This window comes from Lissotriton vulgaris, chromosome 2_1 (assembly GCF_964263255.1).
Source record: "Lissotriton vulgaris chromosome 2_1, aLisVul1.2, whole genome shotgun sequence".
NCBI classification, from domain to species: Eukaryota; Metazoa; Chordata; class Amphibia; order Caudata; family Salamandridae; genus Lissotriton; species Lissotriton vulgaris.
In genome coordinates, this window is record NC_141687.1 from 551,612,433 (window position 1) to 551,636,941 (window position 24,509).

The following is a 24,509-nucleotide window of genomic DNA, read 5'->3' on the forward strand; positions in this document are numbered from 1 at the left end:
CATTTAAACACATAATGCCCCGCTACAATTGGTTGAGGCATCGGTGACAGTCCAGCGAGGGGGGGTGTCAGAACTCAGACCTCTGAGTCCAAACAAAGCAGGCTCTCTTAGCGTAAGTACTTCCCCAGTGGGTTGGGCCCTGCTAACTCCTTGATCTTTGATGTGGCTGGCGAGCGAATCTCCGTGATCCTCACCCCTCCGCATACACTCTCGTAAAGGGCCCCTGGAGACAACTGTTTCTGATATATATATGTTTCACCCCCTGACCAGCTCCTTTCTGGGAGGTGCCAAGAGCTCTTCGAGGTCGCCACTTGATACTGCCATGTTGAATCCTGGCAGCATCTGACTAGTTAGGGCAGCCGAGTACTGTTCCTGACCCCTCTGATAGGGGTGGCACCAAAGAAGATGTCCTTCCCCTTTTTAGAGTTAGTTAAGAGCTCCCTTAACCGTGGGTCCTTAGATCTGTCCCGTCAACAACTTCAAGATCTGATAGCCTTTCGCCTAAAGACTTTTTAAAGACTCTTCTGCTGGTGAACACTGGAACTCTGCTGTTCTTCTAGCCAGGATTGAAGACAAGACTGCTTCCGGTGGGAAGATTACTGCTGCTTCTTCGTCCCTGTGCTTCTTCAAGTTCTACAACTCCATGGCCTTGCATTGTCCGAGTTCCCAAGGACTCTGCCTTCATTAAGCAAGAAGGAATCTCCCTTGGATGGAAGGAGTCACTTCCCTGCATCCGCAAGCACCTCTATGTCGACCACCAGTTTGCTGATCCTGTTGCCCGGCTCTGCAACACAGTTAGTAGTTTCTTGTTTCTCCAGAGGCCTGACAAGAATTCCCTGCAACTTGGGAGACTGAAATCCCTCTCCAGCAACATGAACTGCCTCCCTGTTCACTGCGTCTGTTTGACATTGCCAAGGCTTGTTGGCTCTCTACATGGAAGATCTTCAAGCACCAAGAAGCCCCAGCCTCCAGCACTGCACAGTTCCAAGAACGACGACCTACCTGCGTCCTCTGCATCGTGGGCCTTCATCTCCTGTGTGCTTCTGAGGCTTTCCTGCAACTCCCTGTGCCTGCTGTCGGAGGGTCCTCAAGGGGGCTCTATCAATTCATGCTGGCTCTTCTGCATATTGAAGTTTGGCTCTGACTTACCCTTGCTGGGTTATCCCACTGACCTTGCTGGTCTGTGACAAAGCATCTTCTCCCCCAAAACCATTGTTTGCGGCCACTGACCCTCCTGCACTCATCGACCGGCGCAGGCATGCTCGTGGACGACTTCTGTGCTCCAGCATTGTCATCTGGTCTCCACAGCTGCTGCTTCAACTTCACTGTGCTACAGAAACAACCACTTTGACAATGGCTGGTATTTTTCTCATGTACCACCTGGTCACCTCCGGGAGGTTTGGACTCTATCCCCAATTCTTTCAGGTTCTTCTTATCTGGGTTCCAAGTTCTGGTTCCACCAACTTGGTCCATGAGACTCTGTAGCTGCTGATCCTCTACGACCCACTGTTGGCTTCAACAAGCGGTTCTGACACCACTTCACCCCATGCACCCGGGTTCCCTGGGTAGGTATCCCGGTTTCCTGGGTGTCCACAGGTGGGGTGGCTCTCCAACCTCCTTGATCCAAGTGGTTCCTTCGGGGTCCTTTGGGAAGGGTCATTGAACAGTAAAAATACAACCGCAACATACCCTGTGTTATCCTACGGACATTTGATCCGATGTAACCACTTTGTACCCGGGCCCCTTTGGGGATCCTGGCTACTCACCTTGATTGGTTCCGTGCTTCCACTGGGGTTCTCCACCCTTGGGTATTAGTCACATTTTGGTAACCTATTCACATTCCACTATTTATTATATGGTCCCTCCCCCCCCCAAAGTGGCCCATGTATTTTCCTATGCTACTTACCTATTTCTGAAGTATTTCTTGTGTGTATATCATATCTCTGAAATCTGGATAGGAGATATACCAAGTTGGTGTCTAGTGTGTGTTAATAAATTTAAAAAAAATTATACTCACCTGGTGTGGTTCTATCTTATATGTAAGCTTACTGACAGACTATAAGGTAAATGCACCTGCTTTGCACCCTCCTGAATAAACCTTAGCTGCTCTTCACGCCTACCCCTTGAGAGCTTTGGTTATCACCACTATAGACTATGCACACTATCACTAAGTGTTGCCTGGACTCAGTGCACAGTGCCTCACCATAGGTGGACACAATATAATGAGCTAGCCTGATACAGAGGCCTAGACCATTATATGCACCTGGATCCAATCGACCTAACATTTAGCGACCTACACGTCTGTTATGGATGTAGGTAACAAAATGTATCTGCACAATGTTATGAGGGGACTACATTCTGTTGGATGCTACTGTGTGTTCGTATTTTGTGATTGTGTAAAGGCGTTAACTTCTCAAACAGTTACTACCCCTTGCCACATTGTGAACCAGCCCTTGCTGGACAGGGCTCCCTGTCTGACGTGACTGATGCCACACGCTTGGCCAGCCAACCGGTCCCTCTTGTGGTGGGTGGGCATTGGTTGCCTGATTTCCCTGGGGTTGATTGGAAGGTGCAAGTTTGTTGCTTTGGGCTTGATTTTGTGGATGGGTACTCTGTGCGGGCTGTCCTGGAATTATGCCTTTTTATTTGTGGTTTGCTTTCAGGTGACAATAGTCGGTCCTGTGGTTTTTCCAGTAGTAATAGTGACATTCTCTGGGGCCTTGGGGCTCCCAGCCCCTATGGGGCTCCGTGGCTGAGTCCTCTTCCAGCCAGGTGCCATTTGCAAGCTTGTGGTAACTGTAGTCTTTTGTAGGGCGATCTCACCTGCTACATAAACGCCCCAAGGGGACCACTGCTTGAGGAATGCAGTTTGTAGCCTGCCTGCTTTGGGCCCTGGAGCTTTTTCCATGTGACAGGTGAGAATACCTCCTTGGGGTGTCACCTTGCTGGTTGGGTGTGCCGGACTACTTCCAGGGGTTGTTTGCCGGAATACCGCATTTGATAGGAGGTAGAGGACTTCCAATGCAGGGGACACATCACATCACTCTTCACGGGGCCACCTTGACTGTGCCACTTGCCTACTCTGGGAAGTGTTGGGGTGGTGCCTGAGGCCGGACCGGGCAACCCCAGGAGTGTGCCTGGTCTGGTTGCTACTTTTTTTTTGTCTATCAGTGACACTTGTAAAGCGCGCTACATACCCGTAGGGTCTCAAGGCGCTGGGGGGGGGGGGGGGGGGGTGCCGCTACTGCTCGAACAGCCAGGTCTTCAGCTTCTTCCTGAAGGAGAGGTGGTCTTGGGTCAGGCGCAGGTCGGGAGGGAGGGAGTTCCAGGTCTTGGCGGCCAGGTAGGAGAAGGACCTTCCTCCTGTAGTCGCTCTTCGGATGCGGGGGACGGCGGCGAGGGCGTGGTTGGCTGATCGGAGGTGGCGTTTGGGAGCGTAGAAGTTGACTCGGCTGTTGAGGTAGCTCGGGCCTTGGTCGTGTAGGGCCTTGTGTGCGTGGGTGAGGAGGCGGAAGGTGATTCTTTTGTTGACGGGGAGCCAGTGAAGGTCTCTCAGATGTCCGGAGATGTGGCTGGTTCGTGGGATGTCGAGGATGAGTCTGGCTGAGGCGTTCTGGATCCGCTGGAGTCTCTTCTGGAGCTTGGCGGTGGTACCGGCGTAGAGGGCGTTGCCGTAGTCCAGTCGGCTGGTGACGAGGGCCTGGGTGACGGTCTTCCTGGTCTCGGTGGGGATCCACCAGAAGATCTTCCGTAGCATGCGTAGGATGTTGAAGCACGCCGAGGAAACGTTGTTGACTTGCCTGGTCATGGAGAGGGAGGAGTCCAGGATGAAGCCCAGGTTTCGTGCATGGTCTGTCGGTTTGGGTGCGGTGCCCAGGGCGGGAGGCCACCAGGAGTCGTCCCAGGCGGAGGGTGAGGAGCCCAGGATGAGGACCTCCGTCTTGTCCGAGTTCAGTTTCAGGCGGCTGGTTGTCATCCACTCGGCTACCTCTTTCATCCCTTCGTGCAGGTTGGCTCTGGCGGCGGCGGGGTCGTTGGTCAGGGAGAGGATCAGCTGGGTGTCGTCGGCGTAGGAGATTATGCTGAGGTTGTGTTTGCGTACGATGGCCGCGAGGGGGCTCATGTAGACGTTGAAGAGGGTGGGGCTCAGAGATGATCCTTGGGGGACGCCGCAGATGACTTCGGAGGCCTCTGACTTGTACGGTGGAAGGCGGACTCTCTGTGTTCTTCCGTCGAGGAAGGAGATGATCCATTCCAGCGCCTTGTCCTGGATGCCGATGTTGCTGAGGCGCCGTACTAGGGTGCGGTGGCAGACCGTGTCGAATGCCGCGGAGAGGTCTAGGAGGATGAGGGCCGCTGTTTCTCCCTTGTCCATCAGGGCTCGGATGTCATCGGTGGCGGCGATGAGGGCGGTCTCGGTGCTGTGGTTGGCTCGGAAGCCGGACTGTGAGGGGTCGAGGGATCTGTTTGTCTCGAGGAAGGCGGCCATCTGCTTGTTGACGGTCTTCTCAATGACTTTGGCTGGAAACGGGAGGAGCGAGATGGGGCGGTAGTTCTTGAGTTCGGTGGGGTCCGCTGTGGGTTTCTTGAGTAGAGCGCTGAGTTCGGCGTGCTTCCAGCTCTCAGGGAAGGTGGCGGTGTCGAAGGATGTGTTGATGATGTCTCGCAGGTGGGGTGCGATGACAGCGTCGGCCTTGTTGAAGACGTGGTGAGGGCAGGGGTCGGTCGGTGATCCGGAGTGGATGGAGTTCATCGTGCGGATGGTGTCTTCGGTGCTGATCGGGGTCCAGGCGTGGAGGGTGGTGGTGGGGGGCGATTGTTCGGTCATGGTGTGCGTTGGTTGGTTGTTGAAGCTGCTGTGTATGTCCGCGATCTTGTTGTGGAAGTATGAAGCGAGGGAGTTGCAGAGGTCTTGCGATGGGGTGATGTCGTTGTTTCCTGCGCTGGGGTTGGAAAGCTCTTTCACGATGTTGAAGAGTTCCTTGCAGTTGAGTGCGTTGTTGTCCAACCGGTCCTTGAATGCTGTTTTCTTGGCGGCGCGGATCAGCTGGTGGTGTTTCCGGGTGGCGAGTTTGAAGGAGGTCCTGTTGTCCGGTGTCGGTTCCCTTCTCCAGACTTTCTCGAGGGCTCGGCAGTTCTTCTTGGAGCTCTTGAGTTCGTCGGTGAACCATGGGGCCTTCTTGCTGCCGGGTCTGCTAGGCGGGGTCCTCAGTGGGGCGAGTTCGTCCGCGCAGTTGCTGATCCACTTCGTGAGGTTGTCGGCGGCCTGGCTGGGGTTCGCTGAGCTGGCAGGAGGGTGCTGGCTCAGGGAGGTGGCGAGCTGGTCTGCTGTGATCTTGTTCCAGCATCTGCGGGCGGCCTGTTGCTGGTGGTGGTGGGTCGTCGTTCTCTTGAAGGTGAAGTGGACGCAGCTGTGGTCCGTCCATTGAAGCTCAGTGGCGTGGCTGAAGTCGATGTCTGTGCTGGAAGAGAAGACTGCGTCGAGTGTGTGTCCGGCGAGGTGGGTGGGGGTGGACACCAGTTGCTTGAGTCCCAGGTTGGCGAGGTTGGCGAGCAGGGTGCTGGTGTTGCGGTCGTTGTTGTTCTCCAGGTGGAAGTTGAGGTCCCCCAGGAGGATGTAGTCAGCTATGTGCCTTGGGCCAACTCCACACCTAGCATCGGGGGACTCAGTGGGCATGTGTGTGCCATGGTTCTGCATCTCCTGATCCTTGTGCTCTTTGCATACTAGCCTGTTGGCTGCTCCCACCATGAGGTGGTGCGCATGGCTTGTCCACTGCCGAGCTAACTCTTGTAGCTCTAAGAGGCTTTCTGTATAACTCAGGACTGTCCCTGTGAAGGGGGCTTGACAGACTGGGATCACCCTGGCTGGGGTCCATGTACTGTAGGAGCCATCTGCTGGCTTGTGCACTGGGGAGTGTTTCCAGGGGAGGAGCAGGCTATATAGTACCATTCTTGGTGAACTGGATGGACATTCTTAGCTTAGACAATAGGTCCTATCCTAATATATTGATCGGGTAGGAAGGATAATACAGCAGTTTTTCCCGTTCCTTGTGTTCCCCTATTCCCAACTCGAGGGGCTGTGTGAGGTTGACCTCGGCCATCCCGAGAAGCCCTGTATTTTGGCAGTAGTTTTTGATATGGGGCCTGCTTCTTCCCGCAGGCATGACCTTGCTGCACCTGTGTCCACTAGAGAGTGATATGGTGTTTTGTGTATTAACATCGTTACTACGGGTCACTCCTCAGGGTAGCCCGGGGCTGACAAGGGATAAGCAAGATTTTGAGTTCCTGGATGATCTCTGGCATGTTTCCGCTTGGGTTGGCGGGTCCCACTTTGCACTGCTGTGCTCGCTATCAGGACCTGCGGAGCTAAAGCCTGTTTCCCAGATGTCACTAGCTATGGGGTTGTGCGGGTTGCAAGTTGGGGTCATCCTTCCTTTGTCCCATATTTCAAGTAGGGCTTCTTATTTAGCCCTCTTCTGACCTGGTCTGTATGTGTGTCTTTGTATGCTCTATAATGCTGATATCGAATGTTTCCCCCTCAGGCCAGGGGAATGCAAATGCTTCGGTATTGGGGTCACACTCGTGGCAATGTTTTCTGATTTTCGGGGCATGTGTTGGGAACCTAGCTAGCATAGAGTCAAGTGGAGTCTCCTTGATGTATTAGGAAACTCGTTTTAAGGAAATTCCAAACTTTTGATTGTCTCAAGATTTAAAATCATTATAAATTCTACTTTATTTCTGGGGACAACTGTGTACAAGGGGTTGTACAAGAGACAATCTACTGGTTACGAGCTCAAATAGAACTGATGAATCAAAAGACATTTAACAATATGACAATGACAACTGCAATGAAATAATGAAAACCTGTAACAAATTGTAATGGTTAGTTCAGAACAATACTAGTTGACTTTTAGCAGTGAAATAGCAAGTATGAAATTCGGATTAATGGAAAACGTAGTTATTACTTCATGGAATGCATAAACCTACTAACATGACAAAACATTTAAACATGAAGCATAATTTGCAAAATTTCAACAACATCAAGACATCATTAATGAAAAAATCTAAAAGAGACTAGAAGAGAAAAGATTTGGCAGAAAAATGGTTGCTTTGTCCCAAAAATCTTTGTTGCCTCCCAATGCCTTCAGTCCGAGGAGAGGAATGGTCTGTGTTACACACAGAGCTAAGGGAGCTCAATAGTCTGTCAATATCGGCTCAGTGGTCAAAAATAGCAATGATTTGTGCGGTGAAAAAAAAGGACTGCTGACTGCTATCAGTCCTTTGTGTGCACACAAGCTATATCTCTTTCACTGCGGTCCGAATTTATCCCTAACTCCAAATTACACCCTGTGTCACTCCCGGGGGGTGTGCGTACCGATTGTCTGGTGCCCAGTGGTCCAAGCAAAACAGTCCACCATTCACTTCTTTACTGTACCGTCATTGTTAAGACACTGACAGTCCCTAAAATAGTACCTTTTAACTAAAAAATAAGATTGAGGTGGTGAACCTATATAACACACCAAGGGGGATACTGATTTTGTATTGCTCAACGGCTCAGCGTAATAAATTAGTGACCTTGTATAACACACCAAGGGCCGGGGTGTACCGGTTGTGTAACGATTGTGTCAACAGTTCAAGCAATAAAAACTGTTGCTACCTTCACCTTCTCTAGCATGCGGACTAAGAGAGAAGCAAAAGTGATCTATGTGCTTGTCCTAGTTTGCTACGTACCATTTACTGGGACTGAGGATCTGATGTAGTCTCTTACCCTGTGACGGCTGTCTCTGGTTGGACCTCTGAAATGTGGATTCAGCAGAACCTTTAATTAATTACGGCGTCTGCTCACCAATGTCGCTGTGCAGATGTGAATATTTTCAGGCCAGGGTTCTTCCTTTGACAGCAGTCGATCTACATGAACCAATCTCTCCTATCTGGCTTGCCAAAATTTTGCTTGAATATGAATTTACCTTAAATAAATGAAAAGACAAGAGACATTTGACAAACAGGAATAGGTTGGTTTTATTAAACGCCACAGCCGGGGGAGTATCTACAAAGGCACGTCTGAAGACAATATCAGAGTAGAGAATATTTGGCTGCACATATATACATTTTGTGGGTACAATAAAACACTTCAACATTCTTTGATAAGCAGCATAGTCGTAAACAAGTACAACCATCTGATAAGGGGGACACAGATGGCTCTTGACCTAGGGGAGAGCTAGTGTGTGCCAGTGTGTGCGTGTCCAAATGTCCGATATGCTGAGCGTGTGATCACCCTGTGTGGTATACATGTCATGTTCTGATTGGCTGAGTGTTATGTGGCATCCAACTTTGTGGTATTTTGGGAACGTGGGCCTTTGGCTTAATGTGGTTTAACTGGGCCAATCTCCTTGCTCTTGTTTGTGGTGTGACTACCTCTTTGTGGGATCAATCAGAGTTTTCCCTAAGTGATCATTTGTCTTTGGGCTAAGTGTAACCCCACCTGTGACCTGTCAATTGGTAGGCTAGGGTTTGGGTCTCAGGACCTGTCTAACCACATATCTTTGAGTTGATGTGGAGTGGATGAATCCGACAACAATAATACAAGTTTATGAGCGCATGCACGTGTAACATGGCGGTCATTGATATCATATTTAACAATATTCTCATTATTATTCATACAGTTGATACATCCTACATCAACATTGCATTCACTGAGATTGATATCATTTTGCGTCCATAAGTTATGGTGTGCATTAACATTGGATTTACTGGTATTGACATAACTGTTTGTGCATAGGTTACAGCGTACATCGGTATTGCATTTACTGGTATTGAGATCATTGTGCTTACATAGATCACAGCCGCTCTAAGGATCCGTCTCTGGTGCCTGACTCAGGGACGACTCTACGCCTCCCCAGTCTCCGGGAGCCGGGGCGTTTCCTGACTATGTTCTAAGAAGCCCTCCACTGTAACTTTGGGCGGCCCAACTCTGCTGGTGCGCCTTAGGGCCCTGCGGAGTTGGTTTTGGGCCCTGGGCCTCCAATGCAGGCAGCTCTGTCACCACAGGGTCCCCAAGGATCCAGGCCGGGAACCGGATCGACGCTGGTTGACCTTACTCAACCTTCACAGGCACCCATCCCGGCAATGAAACCCCTTGCGGTGGCCGTGCACTCGGCCGACACCGTCCCCATCCTCATCCCCGAGATGGACCCGTATCGATGTCGGCCGATGTTGAATCTGATGCCGGAGGGTACTTTTGTTCCCTTGTTCATCCAAGGTGTTCCCTATCACCCTGAGGGTGGTGATGAGGACTGGGAGGGTTATCTGGACCCTTTAACAGACCAGCTGGAAGGAGTCGGACTGGATAGAGGAATTGAGTGACGTCAGTGGTCTGGATACCTCCCCAGATCTTGGCATGCTTTCTCCCCCTACCGTGGCTACAGAGGAGAGAGCGTCCTATGTAGTGGTGGTGTGTAGGGCAGCTGAGGCTTTAAGCCTGGCGCTCCCTACAGTGGCAGTCAAGACTAACTTCCTGACAGAGGTGTTTCAACTGGCAGCAACATCCTCTGAACCTCTGTTGCCCTTTAATGAAGCCCTTACAGACGTCCTTGTGGGCACTTGGTCCAATCCCAGTGCAGGGGCTCCTGTAGAACGGACTATTACCCGCCACCACCACCCGGCTCCGAGTGATCCTATTTTCCTCTCCCAATACCTTTCCCCAGATAGCTTGGTGGTCCAAGCCTTTTCTTCTAAGGGCTCATTCCCTTCCTCATCCCTGGATAGGGAATCTAAGAAGCTGGATCATCTTGGGAAGCGTATGTTCTCTTCCTCCAGCTTGGCGCTGCGGTCCGTGAATACCGCATGCCTCTTGGGCTGCTATACCCATACAGTCTGGGATCCGGTTGCACAGGTGCTACCTCAGGGCCCGGAGGAGACCCGGGCCATTCTCTTCCAGGCGTTGGCAGATGGTAGAGATGCAGCTAAATTCACAATCTGCTGTTGACTGGATACCGCCGACTCTCTGGGCAGAATGATTGCCACGTTGGTAGCTCTTCTGCGCTAAAAAATGTTGAGGATTTCTGGTTTTTAGGGCGATGTTCAAGCAACCAAGCTGGACATGCCATTCGATGGCAGTCGCCTTTTTGGTGACAAGGTGGACTGGGTGCTCAAGCGTTTTAAGGATTCTCAGTCTATGGCCAGATCCTTAGGCCTCACTGCATCCTCCCGTCCCCCACAGTCTGCCTTTCGTTCCTTTCGTGGCTAAGGAAGGTGCACCACACCACGTCTGATCAGCCACCAGTACACGCAAGCTGCCCAGCGTCTCCGTGGTTACAGACATTGGACCCAGCGATGCAGGCCATTCCACCCTTACCTCCCCCTACAACATCCTCCAAACCCTGCTAGTCTGACTTTTCAGTGCCATCACCAGCCAGTGGGTGGCAGGATCCCGCTATCACCTCCCCCACTGGCAAGCCATCACATCAGACAGGTGGGTATTGTTGATAGTCCGAAGAGGCTGCACCCCCCCCTTTGAGATGACCCCTCCCCCATGCCACCATCTTTCGATTGGATGTCGGAGGATCATTTGGCGCTTCTCCTCCAGGAAGTCTCAGCTCTCTTGGCCAAGGGAGCTATTAAGAGGGTCCCTGCACCAGAAGTAGGTCGTGGTTGCTAATCCCACTACTTTCTGTGCCCAAGAAGGACAAAGGCCTGCATCCTATGTTGGATCTCAGGGCCTTCAACCACTTCCTCTGGAAGGAGAAGATCAAAATGCTAACTTTGGCTCAGGTCCTGTCTGACCCCGGATATTAGATGGTGGTGGTGGACTGGCAGGATGCTTATTTTCACATCCCTGTCCTGCCATCCCCCAGGCATTACCTATGGTTCTGCCACAAGCATTTTCAGTTCACTGTGCTCCCTTCAACCTTACCAGTGCCCCTCAGGTGTTCATGAAAGTGATGGCAGTGGTCACAGCTCATCTGTGTATATTCCCCTATCTCGACGACTGGCTGTTGACGGCAAGCTCGCCCCAGACTGTCGTCTCCTACCTCCTGCATTTGCTGGGGGTCACTATCAACATGCCGAATTCACACCTGACTCCCTCTCAGTCACTCCCTGTCATCGGAGCTGTTCTGGATTCAGTGTGGTTTCGGGCCTATCTTTCTGAGCCGCGAGTCCGTGATATTCGGGCTTTGATTCTGATGTTTCAGCCTCTATCCCCGATTTCTGTGAGAATGACTCTGGAGCTGCTGGGCCTCAAGGCGTCCTGCATCCTGCTGGTGGATAATGCCAGGTGGGATATGTGGATACTGCAGTGGGACCTGAAGTTGCAGTGAGCGCAGCATCAGGGGAATCTTTCCAACTATGTCCAGATCTCAGAGTGGACTACTCAACAACTGCAGTGGTGGTTTGAACAGAGGCAGATCCCTCTCCCTTCCCCAACCAGGTCTCATGGTGGTGACCGATGCATCCCTTCTAGGATGGGGCGGCCACCTGGGAGAGAGGGAGATCAGAGGAGTATGGTCTCCGGCGGAATCCGTTCTTCATATCAGTCTGCTGGACCTCTGGGTGATTCGCTTGGCACTGAAGGCATTTCTTCCCTCCCTCAAGGGGAAGGCAGTGCAGGTCTTCATGGACAACACCACCACCATGTTGTACTGCAACAAGCAAGGTGGGGTGGGGTCGGGGACTCTTTGTCAAGAGGCTTTTCGCCTTTGGACATGGCTGGAACATCAGTGCATTACCCTGGTGGTTCAACACCTTGCAGGTTCTCTGAACGCCAGGGCGGATAAACTCAGCTGCCAGTGACTGGTGGATCACGAATGGCATCTTCACTTGGAGGTGGTACACAGTCTCTTTCAGCATTGGGGAGAGCCTTGAGTAGATCTGTTTGCCACCGAAGTGTACCTGCAATGTCAGCAGTTTTGCTAGTTAGAGTTTCCAAGGCAGCACACCCTCAGCAGCGGTTTTCGTCACGAGTGGAGCTGCGGCCTCCTGTATGCCTTTCCACCTCTACCACTACTGCCACGAGTGCTGAAGAAGATCAAGCATGACCGGGCCCAAGTCATTCTTGTGGCTCCGGACCGGGCACAAAGATTTCGGTACCCTGTGCTCCTGAGCATGACCATCAATCCTCTGATCAGACTGCCCCTTTGGGAGGATCTTCTGTCACAGTAGCAGGGGATGGTCCTCCAACCGAACCTGTCCAGCCTCCACCTCCTTGAGTGGAGATTCAGCGATGACAGTTGACAGCTTTTGACCTTCTTCCCGAAGTCTGTAACGTCATCTTGGCAGCCCGGCGTCCCTCCACTAAGACAGTATTCGCTTGTTGATGAAACAAGTTTGGGGCATGGTGTACAGCAAAGGCTATGTATCCCCTTTCTGAGGTTCTTTTATTCCTTTTTTCTTTGGCCCAGCAGGACTTTGCTCTGGGCACTCTTAAGGGCTGCCTGGCAGCCATATCTGCTTTTCTTCCCGTATCGTATCAGCCCTCTTTGTTCAAGTTACCCTAGTGTAAGTAGGTTCTTTGAAGGCATTATTCATTTCTTTCCTCCATCTCCTTTCATAATTCCTCAGTGAGACTTGAACCTTATTTTGACTTACCTTATATGTGCTCCCTTTGAGCCTCTTCACAACTGTCCTCTGAGACTCCTCGCTCTTAAGACTGCCTTTCTTGTTCCCATCACCTCTGTGAGCTTCAGGCTCCTTCTTCTAAGCCCCCTTTCTCCTGGGTCCATACAGACAAAGCGGTGCTTTGAACGAGGCCCTCATTCCTGCCCAAAGTTGTTACTCCTTTTAGCTTCGGATAGACTATCACTCTGCCCACCTTTTTCCCATCTCCACACCCTTCCAAGGAGGAGGAGAGTCTTCACCATCTGGAATCGAAACTTGCGCTGCCTTTCTACCTTGACCCCACAAAGGATTTCCGGGTGGACGATTAACTCTTTGTTGGCCACGTGAGTGTCAAAAAAGGTTGGGCTGTGCAAAAGCGTACCATCTCTCGATGGGTGGTTCTTTGTATCAAGATTTGTTACGCTCTTACTAAAAAGGAACCTCCAGTGGGGCAGCAAGCTCATTCCACTAGCGCTACAGCAGCAACCACTGCTTTGTCTCATGGAGATCCACTCATCAATATCTGCCAGGCAGCCATGGGGGTTTCTATGCACACGTTCACCAGACATTACTGCCTGAATAGTCAAGTCCGGAGGGACGCTACTTTGCTCGTTCTGTCCTCCAGGATTTTCTGGTATGAACTTTGATTTGCAGACACTCCTCCAGGGATGGTATTGTTGGGTTATCTATTCTAAGGTAAGGAATCTAGAACTAATAGTCTCTTTCCGATGAAGAAGTTACTTACCTTCGGTAAGGGACATATATTAGTTATAAATTCCTTATCGCCCAACTCATCCTCTCCACTCTCGAAACTACCTTTTAGGGATAGGGTCTCCCTTACAGGGCCCTAGTTATAGCGCACCATTGGTCAGTGTATTTCATGGCTCTGCGCTTCTGCTGTGGAAAGTCATGTCAGAACTGATGCCAGCACACATGGGTGGCTTCTAAGAAGGCACAGCGACGTCATCCCGGCGACGACGACGATAGACGCAGATTCGACTGACGCCAACTACCGACATGCAGGGGTATTGCTGATGTCTGGGGGTAGTTCTAAGGTAAAGAATCTATAACTAATGTATGTCTCTTACAGATACTTCGTTACTGAAGGTAAGTAACTTGTTCATCTAGAATTGAAGGTGGTTTGGAGAGTGATATTGTGGAGGGTTCCAGTTTGACTGCGGCTGACTCATGCATGATTGTTTGGGATCCAAAAGGTTATCTATATCAAGATTTCTGTGATTACCAAACTGCTCCTATGTTGCTATTGGTGTTGGAATCAAAAGCTTATTTACTGTTATCAGACAGTAATAAGACTCAGGATTTAATTAGCTTTTTTTGATTTTTGTGTTTCAGGCCTATGACTGCTCCTCAGATGAGCAGATCTGACCAGGGGCATAAAGGAGCCACAACCTCCAACCACACCATGTCAGCTGGTGTGAACACAAGGTAACATCTGCATTGTTGCCCCTGTCTTATATTTACATTATCACAAAAATAATTTATGGAAATTATGCCTGTAGATAGTTGTTAGAAATAGAATTTCCTCTACTTTTCCAGCATGTACCTGTCATTAGGGTCAGGTGCTGTTAGAATATGCTAAACCATATCAAATGGTATGATTTGTCCTACAAAAAAGCCAAATGCTCCCTAAGGACTGCTGTCCTAGGAGGGGAAAGAAGCCAGATAGCCCAAGCCAGTGATGCTTATAAAGTCTTGTTAAAACATGCTAAAAAGAGTTGGGATGACAGAATTTGGAAAGACATGTTGTTTGTGGTTAAAACAAATGATAATAGTTTGTTTTGGCGCACTGTGGCCCAAACTAGAGTGGATAACAATAATGCAAAGAGTTACCAACATCATATACCGGCTGATAAGTGGGTATCTCATTTTTCTAATCTGTATGAGTTTTCGCAGAAACCCCCTCAAGTACATGTGGTTACATAGGATCTTCTATGGATCTGCTCTGCTGTGATACTTCAGAATCTTATGGTTCAGCTATTATCTTTCACCTAGAAGATACTGCCAATGCCATCTCTGCGTTAAAAATCGCTAAGGCATCAGGACCTGATAAGATCCCAGGGGATTTATATAAATCAGAACCTGAGATTTGGGCATTCTATTTTAATCTACATGCCAATGCTATAGCATGAGGGAGAGAGATACCTGATTCTTGGAGGGGGCAGAGATTGCTACAATATTTAAGAAGGGTAACGCTTGCGAGCCCTCTAACTATAGGCCAATTAGCCTAATTGATAACGCCCAGAAGATCTTTGTGAGGCAAATACTCAATAAGTTGTTACACTGGGTAGGCACAAATAACATCATGTCACCCCTTCAAGCAGGTTTTCGCCCTAAGAAGAGCACTATAGATCAAGTTTCCAGATTTGCCACATTATACTGGAAATATATTTTACTTCAACAACAGAAGCTCTACATGGCGTTTATTGATCTTAGGACTACTTTTATCTTATCCCCCGTTCTAACCTATGGCTCACCTTAAAAAGGATGGGAGTTCCTGGAGGAACCTGGTCCATCTCATGTCCAAACTGCATAGTAATAATTTTGCTCAGGTGCGATATGGGCATGCAGGAGAGCTGTAGGCAACAAAGAGGGACATAAAAAGGACAATATTTACGGGGGTCCAGTGTACCTGTCCTAAGAGCATATAACCAAGTAGTGTACAAAGTTCCCCAAGAGGTAATGTTAGTGTGGCAAGGTAGTCTCTCTCTCTACGAATAAATGTGCAACCAATAGTCAGGGAACCAAAGGGGTCCCTTGTCGGAACTAGGAAGCCTCACACAACTAATTAGCTGGATGACTTGTTTTCATCCCGCAAGATGGTTGTCTTGCCTCATCAACGGCTTCCTGCTCCAACGTCAAGCCGGCGCTGCAATGCCTGACGGGTAACACAAAGTGCTACACTTTTATGGACTTCTTTTGTTCCTTGCCGTTGGTGAGTGTGTGTAAGGGGCCTAGGAAAGTGAAGTAGTGAGCGTGGGAAAGTGTGTTAAAAAAGGTTAGTTTAGTCCACTAAGACAACTTTATCCGCGTGGCTAACTGCCTTATTAAAGAGAGGGAAAGGAGGGGTACCGAGATGAAAAATCAATGTAGTTTGGTCTCGTTCAACCCTAGCCTGTGGTCAACATGTTTCATGCCCTATAGGCAATTCATCAGGACCTAATTATGCTCATAAACTTGTAAGGGGCCCGGAATGGGCTACAGTGTATGCAGTATACAACCTGATGGGTAGTAACCAGAGCAGGCCGTTGGTCCTGCGTGAAAATCAGACCTAGAGGAATAAAAAGAAAGTTTTATATACAGAAGAGTACATGCGAGTTGTTGCATGACAAAAACCATATAAAGTCTGGACACATCAACCGAGCGTCGATTATCGCCCAGCGTGGTCATGTGATGTGATCATGAGAGAGAGAGACTAGGGATGCTCATCGTATTGTTAGAAAAGTGTATCAACATCTTGTGGCTAACTGGGACTGATAGTCTACATTTTATTCATATGACAAGCTCAGTCAGTTAGTATTGCGAAGGTGAGGGGCCATTAACGCCGGTAAGGGGTAACTAGTGCCGCCCGTGGCCCAAGCCCCTCTCACCGGAACTCATAGAGATGAGATGCGGTCTATTCTAACCCCTAATGGTGCCTCCGGGCGTGGCAGGCAGGCAGGCACCCCCGGGGACGAAACTGGTAGTCCGCTTGGTAATATCTCAACAAGGCCAGGGGGTGGCATGTGACGTGGAGGCACCACGTAGGTCGCACCAGCGCCGCTAACCCGGGTGAGGGCAGTCCCCAGTCACCACAGAATGGCAGCGAACCGAGAATCAAACGGCCTCGCTAGAAGGTCCGTGGGCAGAGACACAAAATTGCATATCCGAACACACAGGCTTACCTGGTCAGCGCAGGGCCAATGCCTCTAGGAACCTACCCCCACACTCCGGCGTGGCAAGGCACGCAGAACAGCTGTTGGCGCTCTGGGAATACCGCCGCCATTAAGTACGAACGGCACCGGCCCTCGAGCACGTATTGTTGGGGCGTGTCCCGGGAGAGCTAACTGTACGCATTTCAAAACAGCGGGTGTGCGCCAAGGGTGTGCCCTTGCTCCTATGCTCTTTACCCTCTATATAAATGAAGTGTCTGACATCCTGAAGGACTGCAGAAATGATTACCTACACAGAACAGCAGTAAGATACCGATCCTTTTGTTTACCGACAACTCCCTTCTCATTTCCATGACTCCACTGGGACTCCAGCTCATTGTTGAGAAATTCACAGATTTCTGTGTGTCAAGGGGTCTGGAGCTCAATGCTAGTAAAACCAAGTTGATGGTGTTTGGGAAGGGAGTGGCTAAAAACTTAGCGGTACGTGCTGGAGAGGAAACACTGGAGAGGGTGAAGAATTTTTATTATTTAGGAGTCAAGGTAATGGAGAGCCTGAAGTGGAATGATCAGCTCAGTAAAAGTATGCTACTACTAGCATAGAGCAAATGCTATTAGTAGACTACATAGAATAAAAAAGCGCTTGTGCTGTTTTGCCAGCTATAGAGGTTTATCGTGGCAAGGCACAAGGGGCTGCTCTATATGGAGCTGAAATATGGGGATGTGCTGATGTTTCCCCACTTCCTGCCGTAGAAAATAGATATGTTAGACGGCTTGTTTCTGTTCCCAACAGCACACCTCTAATTCCCCTGTTGTTTGACTTAGGACTCAAAAGAATTGCAGATCTAGCTGCTCTAAGACCACTTGTTTATTGGATTTGTCTTTGGGTCACCCCTGTGTGGAAGGAATTTAGAGATTATTTCATGCAAGTGCTCTCTATTAGGGGTGCCAAGTCAATATTCTGGACTAAATATGTTTCCAATTAGCTCATTAAACTGGGCCTAACAAGATTTTGGACAAACTCGTAAAATATGAGTAAAATTGATCTTAACATTATGAAATCTAGCGTCTGGGTTTATATCCAAGACAATTATATTAATAACCAGAAAATTGGCACACTGACGAGAATATCTTTAGATATTCAACCATTTCCCCGTTTTGAGGAATTTTTAGATTTTGTTTCCTCTCCCCTAGCCAAAAGCCTTTATATTCTCTTTAGATTTGGTACTCTACCTTTGAGATCTCTAATTAATAAATGGCACAAGGTCTCTAGTTTTAGTATCTGTCCAGCGTGTGGCCTGGGAGATGAGAACGAGGCACATATACTATTTTTCTGCCCTCAATACCTCGGCCCAAGCAGGACACGGATTATTACCTTGTGTAAAAATGTAAAGGTGAGCAAATATTTAGTGGCTCTTAGAATTCTAAAAAGCGATACTACTCCTGTTATTGTTATTGCTACGAGCACATTTTTTCAGGCAGTCTGGTATAAAAACAGTAAATTGCTCAATTTGATTTCTAGTGTTTAGGTTAATACTTTTTTCAATTATTGTCTCATCTAAATTGTATCAAATTTATGTATTCTGTGTATTTTATGTATTAAGTAGAAAGGTACATTTTATATGTTTTAAAGTGTCTTGCACTATTTGCACATAGCCTAGCCTATCCATAGCTTCTGTTTTTCTATGCTAATAATAACAGAAGAGAGAGAAACTTGATAAGCCACTATTTGCTGCAAAAAAAAAGTGAAATTGAACTGTGCTGGAAGATATTTTTAATATGCACTCTGATATATTTATTGGAATGTTATATGTTTGTATGCTTTGATGGTACTTGGCATCCCGTATAAAGTTACTACTACTACTATTACTGAACCATTAGTCGTAGTTAAGAGAAGATTTTTGTGTAATTGACTTTTGAAGCTTCTTGATCTCATTAAACAGAGATGTCTTAGAACTAAGGTCCTGATTAGTTTGACAGTCACCCATTGCCTTTGGCATTCTGTTCTCTGTTGAAAAGTGGCCCTTTTTTACATGGTCACTCCCACATTTTGCTCACTGGTACTGATGTTGTTGATTGGTAGTGCACTGTGTCCCTGCTAACCAGGTGCCAGTGCTCTTTCCACTAAAACTAAGCAAATGATCAATTGTAACCCAATTGGCAAAGATTTTAGCACCCTTGTAAGTCCCTAGTAAATGGTACCGCTAAACCCACAGTATGGGTACTAAAGAGGGTCCCTAAGGGCTGCAGCATGTGTTATGCCACCCAAAGGGACCCACACACAAACTGCATGCAGACTGCCATTGCATGATGCGTGAAATGATGCAAGCCATTCTGAAAACAAGACATTGCCCACTTGTGGGCAATGCCAAATTACACTGCATGTCCTATATGTAAGTCACCCCTAAAGCAGGCCTCAAAGCCCTAAGGCATGGTGCATTATAGCACATGTGTGGGCGGGCACAACTGCATAAAAAAATGTGCCCCTGTGATGTATAGCTCCATTGCTAGACATTGCAAGTGATCAGGAAGCCATTTTATAGGCATGTACTCAGCACTAGTCATTACTAGTTAGCCAGCGACATAATGGTTTCACTGAAAATACTGATGTTTGGTATCAAATATCTCATCCTGTACTGGTGCCAGTATCGGATTTATTATGACATGCACCTAGAGGGCACCTAAGAAGGGCCCCCTGAAACAGTACCAGTAAGATAGTATGCTGGCAGACTGGCATCTTCCAGCCTACCACCACAGACGAGATTCTGACCCCCAGCAATGGTGAGCTACACTTTCAGAGGTGAGAAACAATGCTTTCTGCGGCAGAAGGTGTTCACACCTCCAGCAGGATAGCTAGTGTTTTATCACATCAAGGCCAGAGGCTTCAAAGCCTCGATTACCTTTGATATGCAACAACGACTTCCCCTTAGACCTGGGGAATCCTACCCGCTACCCTTAGGGCCTATTTGGTACCAGAGCACACGAGAAATTAGATAGTCAGAAAGTGTGTCCGATTTGCAGGATAGGAGGACCGCTAAGGTGAGCCACCTGAAGTGGACAGCCAAAGAAGGGTTTTACCATCTTGGTTTTAGTGAAACTAGGAACTCTGGGTCAGGGTTATGCCCACTCCTCACAAAAAGTGGTTATATACTGCCCTATACTTCCCTAAAGCACCTGAATTCAATATGTAGGGTTCCCCTCAACATCAGGCCAACAGATTTGTCTACCAGGGAACAGAAGAAGGAGAAAGAAGAGCCGTCACCATAAAAAACTGAGGAACTACACTAAACTTGGCACAAAATCCTATCTGGCTGCTGGTACCTCAAAAATTGCAAAGACCGACTCATCCAAAAGCTTCACAACCTCCTCAACAATGGGAGGACTATCCAATAACTTGCCAACCATCTAGCAGCTCCCTTGGGGTAGAGGAACTACTCCCCTGCATCTGGAGGCACCATCCGCATGTGTCCAGTACATTGTGTTTCTGCCCATCAGGCCCACCGAGGGAACATCATACCAGGAAGAGGTATCCATGGTTCTAGGAGGTCACCCTCATCGCTCCACCGAGTTTTGAGACGCTAGAGCCCCAAGGTGACCCCCCTGCACCTATACCCTGGGTACCGGAGCATTTACAGCAACCAGAGTTTGTTAGTTCTCAAAGGGGACCTGCCCGACAAGAGACTTCAGGACCCACAAGGCTCATACTGAGAGTGACCCTAGTGTTGTGTATTCTTCCCCTTGTACAACTGCAGTTTTTTTTATAATAAGGGGACTAAACCCTTCCTTTAGGCACAATCTCATTGCCCGTCTATTAGGAAACTGTATGGTGCATTGTTTAATAGTGCACTGACTGTTGGATCTTTCTTTGATCAGCCTAAGGTGAACAGTAGGGTGTGTGTGTTTTTGTGTGCCTATTCTGCTTTGGGCATCGATTCCGCCGTTTCCCACTTTGTTAGCTCGGGTAACCCTATAGCTTCTTTCTTGGCATTGGATCCCGGGGCCCTTTCCCTCACCCCGCTAGTTGTATCACGGTCCAGGTAAGCTATGGATCTCCCTCTCATTCAAGCTTGCCCACCTGAACCGGTGGTAGTGCATGTTCTTTCCGCCGCTGGGGTTCAGTGTGCTCAATGCGATGGGCGTCGAACATCACGTAGCCCGCGCACTGGACTGGGGCGGCACTATTTGCTTGGACCTGTGGGCCTTTTAGGATCTTATACCTGGACCTAACAGTTCGTTGTTCCATAGGGGTCCCTTTAGTTCCCTCAACTGGTGGGTTTGTGTATCCTGATGTGGGATAACAGGCATATGGGAAAGCGCCTCCATACCTGCATGTGGCAGGGTAGGTGCGAAAGCCTTGCTTGCTGTCTGTGAGATAGGATTATCGACCTGGGCCTCCTCAAAGATGACCCATAGCTCAAATAGTGCCTCTTTCCTGTCCTCCTTCTGTCCTGCGTATTTTGTCGGTATGTGTGCTCTTGTGTGTTTGAATGTTGGGAAACATATGCCTTAGTTTGTGTGTGCCATTAGTGGCAACATTTGTTAAGTTTTTTAGCCTTTGTGGAGAACCTAGTTTGCATGTGTTTTAGTGATGATTCCATGACGAGTTGGATACATTTTAGGGGACCAATGAGCCCTAGCTTCTCTTATTTTGGGAATCTTTTTTCTCTTTGCTCTAACCACTGGGAAAATCCAAATCGTTTCCCCTAATGTCTGAATCACACTGTGTATCACACCCAGGGGCCAAGCTTACCATCTGTGTCATGTCCAGTGGTCCAAGCGAACAATACCTCTTGCTTCTTTCAGATACCAACAGTGTTAAGAAACTGGTTGCACTGAGAAAACCCTTTTAGACAAAAAAATAAGATTGAGGTGCCAGGTACCAACTCTGAATCACACCCAGGGCCTAAGCATAACTTCTGTGTCACGCCCAGCGTTCCTAGCTGTGAGGCCTCAACCCTGCAACACACGCAGGGGAGAAGCATACCATCTGTGTCATGCACAGCGGTCTAAGCGACAACCAATACTCACCTTGCTGATTATCACATAAAATAGATAATAGGCCATGTTTCTGTCAGTGGGAGGGCGCTCAGGTTAAATGTTTGCGCTTCTTCCTAGTATGCCATGCACAAAATGTGGGGACTAAGGATCAGATGTGATCTGTTACTTACTAATGACAGCTTTAGGATGGACCCGTAAATTTAACAGAACTTCCAACCGATTGCAGTGTCTGCTCACCTTTCTTGATGCGCAGATGTGAATCCACCCGGGTGCGAACTGTAGCCCTTGCGCACGCCACTAGGTAGCTACATTTGGCTTCGTGTGACATCGTTGGCGTCAGGTATGATGTCGCAGTCCCCTATACAGGCACCACCTAGGCGCGCAGATGTCAGCTCTTTTCTTTCCGCGGGTAGGAGTCTGGCTTAGTATATCTTGCACACTTATCTAAGTGATGCACCTTGCCCTAATCCAGGCAGCCCTTATGGTGATTTTAGTGGTTTTTGATAACCATAAAAAGCTCTAACATTGTTAGCTGTGTAGAGCAGCCTTCAGGCTTATTTTGAAGGAGTGTTAAGCAGCTTGTTTTACAAGTTTAATCTTGTAGTGTAGATTAAATGAAAAAGAACCACACAGTGTTTAATACTTCTATTTATTACACAACACTCACACATTGGTATATCTCCTACCCGGAGCTATCAACACAATACACAGCAATATTTCAAATGCAATGAGGTAAGTAGCACAAAATACAGTGGTCTCCAAGGGCGACCAAACCATATAGTAAGAAAGTGTAATTCGGCCTGCAAAAGAGGATGGGACTCAGGCCAGAAGTCCAAAAGGAACCACCCAAGGTAAGTACCCAGGATACCCACAGAGGCTCTGTGCAGAGTAGGAACATAACCGCGACACTACTGAAAATCAATGGAGAAGTTGCGATTTCAGTTTTACAAAAGAACGACCCTTCCAAGGTGACACAGAAGAATTCTCTTGAAGGACGGAAGGTTGGAGAGCCACCCTGGAACCAGGTTACCTAGACCATGGAAGCCAGGTGCACATAGGTGTAGAGATGTCAGCAACCTTTGTAGATGACAATGGAAGACTTGGAAGGAAATGCCTCTGGAGAAGAAGGTGAAGATGTCTGATGCAATCCAAGGGTGGATTCTGGAAGTTGAGAACCTGTAAGCAAAGGGAAAAGAGTCTATGCCACTCAGGAGTGACCAGGAGGCATGGAATCAATCAATCAATCAATCAATCAGACAAATTTGTATAGCGCGCTACTCACCCGTTAGGGTCTCAAGACGCTGGGGGGAGGGGGAGTCGCTACTGCTCGAAGAGCCAGGTCTTTGGTTGTTTCCTGAAGGAGAGATGGTCCTGGGTCAGCCGTAGGTGGGTGGGGAGGGAGTTCCATGTCTTGGCCGCCCGTTATGAGAAGGATATTCCTCCGGCTGTGGCTTTGCGAATGCGTGGGACGGTGGCGAAGGCGAGGCTGGCGGATCGGAGCTGGCGGGTGGGTATGTAGAATGTGTGGCAGCTGTTGAGGTATTTGGGGCCCATGTCATGGAGAGCCTTGTGTGCATGGGTAACGAGTCTGAATGTGATCCTCTTGCTGACGGGGAGCCAGTGCAGGTCTTTCAGATGGGGAGAGATGTGGCTGTGACGGGGGATGTCCAGGATGAGTCGTGCAGAAGCGTTCTGTATGCGCTGGATTTGTTTCTGGAATTTGGCTGTGGTCCCAGCGTAGAGGGTGTTCCCGTAGTCCAGTCGGCTGGTGACGAGGGCCTGGGTGACTGTCTTCCTGGCTTTGGTGGGGAGCCACCGGAAGATCTTTTGAATCATGTGCAGGGTGTTGAAACAGGATGACGAGAAGGCGTTGACTTGCTTGGTCATTGTGAGGGAGGAGTCCAGGATGAAGCCCAGGTTGCGTGCATGGTCCGTTGGCTTGGGGGCGGTGCCCAGGGCAGGGGGCCACCAGGAGTCGTCCCAGGCAGAGGGGAATGGTCCCAGGATGAGGACTTCCGTCTTGTCTGAGTTCAGTTTCAGACGGCTGAGCTTCATCCATTCCGCGACATTTTTCATTCCTTCCTGGAGGCTGGCTCTCGTGGTGGCGGGGTCGTTGGTGAGGGAGAGGATCAGCTGGGTGTCGTCAGCCTAGGAGATGATGTTTAGGTTGTGTTGGCGTGCGATGGCTGCGAGGGGGCTCATGTAGACGTTGAAGAGGGTGGGGCTGAGCGAGGATCCTTGTGGGACGCCGCAGATGACTTCGGTGTTGCGGATCGGAATGGGGGAGGCAGACTCTCTGGGTTCTTCCGGCGAGGAACGAGATGATCCACTCCAGGGCCTTTCCTTGGATTCTGGTGTTGCTGAGGCGCTGTATCAGGGTGCGGTGGCAAACGGTGTCGAAGGCTGCTGAGAGGTCCAGATGGATGAGGGCAGCTGTTTCCCGGTTGTCGAGCAGGGACCTGATGTCGCCGGTAGCTGTGATGAGGGCAGTCTCGGTGCTGTGGTTTGCTCGGAAACCGGACTGCGAGGGGTCGAGGGATCAGTTTGTCTCGAGGAAGGCGTAGAGTTGTTTGTTGACGGTCTTCTCGATGACTTTGGCCGGAAAAGGGAGGAGCGAGATGGGGCAGACGTTCTTGAGGTCCGTGGGGTCCGCTGTGGGTTTCTTCAGGAGGGCGCTGAGCTCGCATGTTTCCAGCTCTCTGGGAAGGTGGCGGATGCGAAGAAGCTGTTAATGATGTCCCGGAGTTTGGGTGCTATGATGGAGACGGCTTTGTTGAAGATGTGGTGTGGACAGGGGTCGGTTGGGGAGCCGGAGTGGATGGTGTTCATCGTGCGGGTGGTGTCTTCGGTGCTGACCGAGGTCCAGGTGCAGAGGGTGGTGATGGGGGCGCTGGTTCGGTGGTAGGGTGCGTGGTCTGTGCGCCGAAGCTGTTGTGTATGTCGGCGATCTTGTGGTGAAAGAACGAGGCGAGTGAGTTGCAGAGGTCTTGCGAGGGTTTGATGTCGTTGTTGCAGGCGCTGGGGTTGGAG

At 49.3% G+C, this 24,509-nt stretch overlaps 1 protein-coding gene across 1 annotated transcript in view; it reads left to right on the top strand.

The window, feature by feature from the left end:
• Positions 1-24,509, top strand: part of UNC80 (unc-80 subunit of NALCN channel complex) — a 2,521,865-nt gene that overhangs the window by 1,869,515 nt on the left and 627,841 nt on the right. Inside the window, exon 49 of the mRNA XM_086955549.1 lies at positions 13,948-14,040. Within this exon, the coding sequence (XP_086811675.1) occupies positions 13,948-14,040 (93 nt within the window). The remainder of the gene's footprint in view (positions 1-13,947; positions 14,041-24,509) is intronic.